Source organism: Montipora foliosa, chromosome 8, assembly GCF_036669935.1.
Source record: "Montipora foliosa isolate CH-2021 chromosome 8, ASM3666993v2, whole genome shotgun sequence".
Taxonomy (NCBI): Eukaryota; Metazoa; Cnidaria; class Anthozoa; order Scleractinia; family Acroporidae; genus Montipora; species Montipora foliosa.
Window position 1 is genome coordinate 20,235,962 of NC_090876.1, and position 5,000 is coordinate 20,240,961.

General features: G+C 41.0%; 1 protein-coding gene across 1 annotated transcript in view; it reads left to right on the forward strand.

The window, feature by feature from the left end:
* LOC138013333 (uncharacterized) overlaps positions 1-5,000 on the forward strand; it is a 48,020-nt gene that overhangs the window by 25,839 nt on the left and 17,181 nt on the right. The window contains exons 13-16 of the mRNA XM_068860379.1: positions 411-445; positions 2,258-2,421; positions 3,642-3,790; positions 4,856-4,896. Coding sequence (XP_068716480.1) covers positions 411-445; positions 2,258-2,421; positions 3,642-3,790; positions 4,856-4,896 — 389 coding nt within the window. The remainder of the gene's footprint in view (positions 1-410; positions 446-2,257; positions 2,422-3,641; positions 3,791-4,855; positions 4,897-5,000) is intronic.

Sequence of the window (5,000 nt, forward strand, 5' to 3'; positions counted from 1 at the left end):
GGGGTACTGAATCAGACGTTTTGATACGTTTTCATCCACACTACAACATCATCACGCGCTACTTTTATTGCTGAGTGACGAGGGGGGTGGGGGGAGGGGGGGAGGGGCAACGGAAGCTTTCAAAAACGACGCCGTTAGAGGATGTAAATCTTTCGAAAGCGCATTGGTGTGCATTGGGGAAAACGAAGGCTTTTGAAATGTTTTTATGGTTGTTTTCGTCATTTTTGAGCGTTTCCAATCTTGTTCCCAGAGTCTTCGTTTTCCAGGTCCAGCGGTCAGGAAACCATTTTCAAGGGGAACGAAGACTCCGAGAACGAGATTGGAGAGTTTCACTTTACCCGTAAGCGTTGAATCAACGCAATGTGCAACACTGTTCTCATCATGTTGTATTTTTTCCCTCTTTTTTACAGGGGAGCTGCGCGGTTGCCCTTGAGCGAAAAGCCTGGTAGGTAGGATTTAAATTTGGGAAAAATCGTGAAAATAACATTACCTTAACAGACAATACAGTAAGTTGCAGTTTTGCCAAAAAGGTAAACAAACGCACATTGACGAGCAAAAGCGTCTAGCTTTAGACTGAGTAAAATCTATTAAGGGATACTCTCAGGGGTCAACGAGTTTAGCCCATTCACACCTCAAATGGCCTAGGACGCCTCCCACCCCCCCCCCCCCCCTTCCTGTCGTTAGACAGAGTAAAATCCGTGAAGTGTCACTCTCAAGGGTCAATGGGTTAACCAGGAGAAATTCAGCCTCTCATTGCAGAGTAGAGAACCAATAAATTTAATCCACATATGACACCGAGTGTGGGAATCGACCCCGGGCCGCATTGGTGGGAGGCGAGAGCTCTCACTTGTATTTTCAGAGTTTTCCAAATTTTGGTTGTCACTTGTCATTTGGTTTATCCAACCAAATAAAGGACATTTGGCTGGCTTTTTGTGCTGTTTACATCGTTCGCACGTGCTCTGAAGGACAGATGACACTCATACCAAATAAAATTGAAGCAAAATAACTTTTTTTTTGTTGTGGGACATTAAATCTCTTATTCGGACATTTTGCTCATTGATCGTATTTTTCCTCGACCCTGTTGGGCTCCGGAAAAATACTACGCAACTCGCTTATATGTTAAACCATCTCATAAAATGCATTTATAAATACGTATAAGTTATTCACCGGACGAGAGGTCCGTATAGGGAAGATATCATTGACGTCACCCATTGTCACTAATGTACCTACCAGAGCCTCATTGGCTGTCGAAACAAAGGGTCTTTTGTTCCTGTGGTTGGCACATTTGAATAACAAAAGCAATGTTTGTAAACAGATATCTTCCCTATAAGAAAAGAACTTTGTCCGAGGCCTCAAGTACGGCCCAATGTTGCAGGCCGAGGGCCGTACTCGAGACCGACGGCACAGTTTTTTCCTTTATGGACCGACCAAGGCCGGTGAATAACCTGCTAATTTTTTTTCCTAAATTGATGTGCTGGCTGGGAACCATTGGTTGTTATCAAAAGAGAAATATCAGGCAATACCGCAATGCTCGGTTGATTCTGCTCACAATTTTGTTCCTAGGTACTCAGGTCTTATTCACGACAGCTTCAATGTAAATGATCAGTCAGCTGTTTAAATCCTTGGCTTGCACCTGACGTCATAGCGGCCATATTAGTGTACTGAACAATAGCGAAAAAGTCTTCTGGGAATTTGGCTCTGTTATAAGCTAAGGAAGACCTTAGATAGCAATGACCAGAACCAGGTTGCTGACCAGCGGTCTTCGTTAAAACAATGGCTTGCTGGCGGTGCTAAGTCTCGCGGGCTCATAAAACCTGGTTGTGGTCATTGCTATTTAAAGTTTTTCCTGTTATAATGGAAAACGCGAGCGACATTTTGCTTTTGTTTTGTACACCACCATGACCACGTGAGTGCAAGCCGAGAATAGGTGGTTTTTGAAGTTACGTCATCGCCGTCTTGTTAATGGACGAAAGCTAAAGATCTCTCATTATATCCTTTTGTTCGTCCACCTGCAATTGTATACTTTACATCCTTGTCATCTGTGTCTCTAAATAATGGTTTCGAACCATCTATTCTGTGATTCTTAAAGGTCGGAAATAAAGTTCACGAAGGTAAGGGGACAATTCGTGACACATATACACACGTTGTATCTCGTTATCCTTCATTTGTGCTTCCAGAAGAATACGAATATATGGCCCATTGAAAGAAAATATCCTTTTTAATGACATGAATTGAAACTTTTTTAAAACTTCAATAGATTCGCAGAAAACTCCCCGACCACGCATCAAGTTCGTGGGTGCTTCAAGTGACGAGGATTCGGAAGAAGAACAGATGCAACATGCTCCCAAGTTTCTCGACAAACCGGTGAAAATCAAATCGAAAGCGGTGTTTGCTGACGAGTCCTATGCCGTCCGTCCTCTTGTGAGTTAGAGTTGTTCGCTACCTTGGGCATGTTATTAATAAGAGTATAGTGAAACAAGTTTGATGACCTTGTGAAGTTTCTCTTCAGGAAAAGTTTTCGGAAAGCCCATCATTATTTTATTTCTCTGATGGTTTAACTTTCATGTCTTCTGGAATAAGGACTAAAATGTATCACAGAATCCTTTTTAATAAGCTCTGTGGGACAATTCACAAAGAGTAGGGCACGGAACTCTTTTTCAGCTGTAAAGTAACTGACCTGGCAGTGATGTGTCGAAAAGGTTTTTGGCGCATGATGGCACTTAAAGGAACCTCAACTCTTACTACAGAATAAGTTTAAGCTGAAGGAAATTATGTTTACAAACAAATTTGTTCGAAATTTGTTTTTAAAACAATGTTTATATCAAGAAAAGTAATTTGTAAAATCGCTTATTTTCACTTTCAAATGTCACGGGCGTAGCCATCTTGAATAATTGTGACGTGTTACGGTTGCTCCATTGTTTTGACACATAGAGCTTTTGTCTAATAACAATAGGGCAACTGTAACACGTCACAATTATTCAAGATGGCGGTGCCCGCGAAATTTGAAAACAAAAATAGGCGATTCTAAATTTTTTTTTATTTCGGACACAAACGCTTTCTTTGAAAATACTTTAGACTGACTTGACTGTAACGGTTATTTCCTGTGGCTTAAAGTCATTTTTGTGTTAAAGTGGAGGTTCCCTTTAACCAGAAACAACCACAAATCTAGGGAATTTTGCCGAACTCTGGAACCTGCAGATGCAGATGTGTCAACTCTGCCAGTTTGTTTATTTCCCACCGCTCAAAGGTTGTGAAACAGGATCATCTTCTAACCGTCCTGACTTCCGGGGTTTTTTTATCGTTTAAAATCAACACGTTCTCTATACTTATCACTAGGTACTTTCAGTGGCTGTCTGGCCTGGGCCCTGAGCGATATTGCAATGTGATGACGTAACCAGTATGTTGCTATGAACTTATATTACAGTAGCGTCGTACCTTGTATTTAGCCTCATTGAATGAGCAAGTATCTGATCATAAGGCGGAGGGGGACGGGTTGGAGGGAAACCTCGTTTTAAGCTAGTTTGGTGTCCACTTCGTAGTGCTACTTGTCTTTCCTCCTAACCACTGCAACACATTTGGTATCGGTTCCTTTGTATCACTTTTGGCTCTTGCAAGACTTTGCTCATCCCTTTTCTTTTCAGGCTCCTACTGTAAGGTTTTTCCAATATAAGGATGAGGATGAGGCCGAGGAAAGAGAAAAAGAGTATGGAGACCAAAAGCCTGTCATCCCAGTTCCAGCTGTTGTCAAAATAGACAAGGAATGTTGGACACACGAACCAGAGTATGAAAAGTACGTGAAGGACTTATCCAATCAGGATAAAAGAATCATGCACTCTTGATTATCCAAAGTACCCTCGTGATTAAGAACAAAGACCCTCCTTCTCAGCCAGTCAGCATTACGCAATTTGGCCCTATTTGTGACAATTTGAGAAAGCAAACAAACAAAACAAAGAATCCTCTCGGTTTATAAATGTAGCAAAATGACATGTGGATTAATTTACAATTATTCGCCGAAGGCGAAGTGATTATCGGTGAATATTCACCGAGACGAAGTCGAGGTGAATATTCACCGATAATCACTGAGCCTGAGGCGAATAATTGTTTTAGTATAAATACACAGTTGATTATTTCAACAAAGAGAAAAAAAAAAAACATTTCAACGCGAAATCATCGTCACTTACAGTGGCAAAACGACTACTGGCAGCCACTTTGTCCGTCGAGGTGATTATCGGCTGATAATCCGAGATAGCGAGCCAATGAGAGCATGATTTTGTACAGTCACCTGTGTATTTATACTAAAGCTGGTTAAAGGCTGGAATGACTCGCATTTTGCTGTACTGCTTAAATGGCTCAATCCACAAGAGACTGTGTTATTAGAAGGATTGTACTGCAACGCTTTTGCACGTAACGGCGATGGCTTCATTATAGCGACAACAGCAAGAAGGAAGTATCCAAAATTAATTACATGCACGCTTTTAAATGCGGCTTTGACCTCAAAAACGAACTTGATGACCCCAATTTTTCTATTGTTGGAAAGTGATCAGAAGGCTTAAAAAAACATTTTGTGCAGCGGATTCAGAGCCATCTCAAATTTTCCAGTTGTGAAGGAAGCTGTGAAACCGCTTTTTCCTTTTCTTTTAATAATAAACAAACATGGCACCTGGCCATTCGATTGAAGACGAGTGATAGAAGATTCGTGTAGTTGTATATAATTAGTGGAGCCTTGTGGGAATTGTTGTTGTAGTTGTTTGTTTAGCTAAAGGCCGGTGGTTTGTTTTTTAAGGGAAAGAGGTGGCACTTGTCAGTTATAATCATAGGAATTAACTTGTTTTGTTTGAATTTTGTTCCTCTATAGGTACTTGCATGTGAGGATATACAAACCTGTGTGTAAGAAAGGTAAAACGCTGAAAAAACAAACAAACAAACAAACGCATAAGCAAAGAAATCAAACGTTAAGGTCCAGCTTCAAGAGAGAGCGTTTTCATTTAACCTCACAGCTT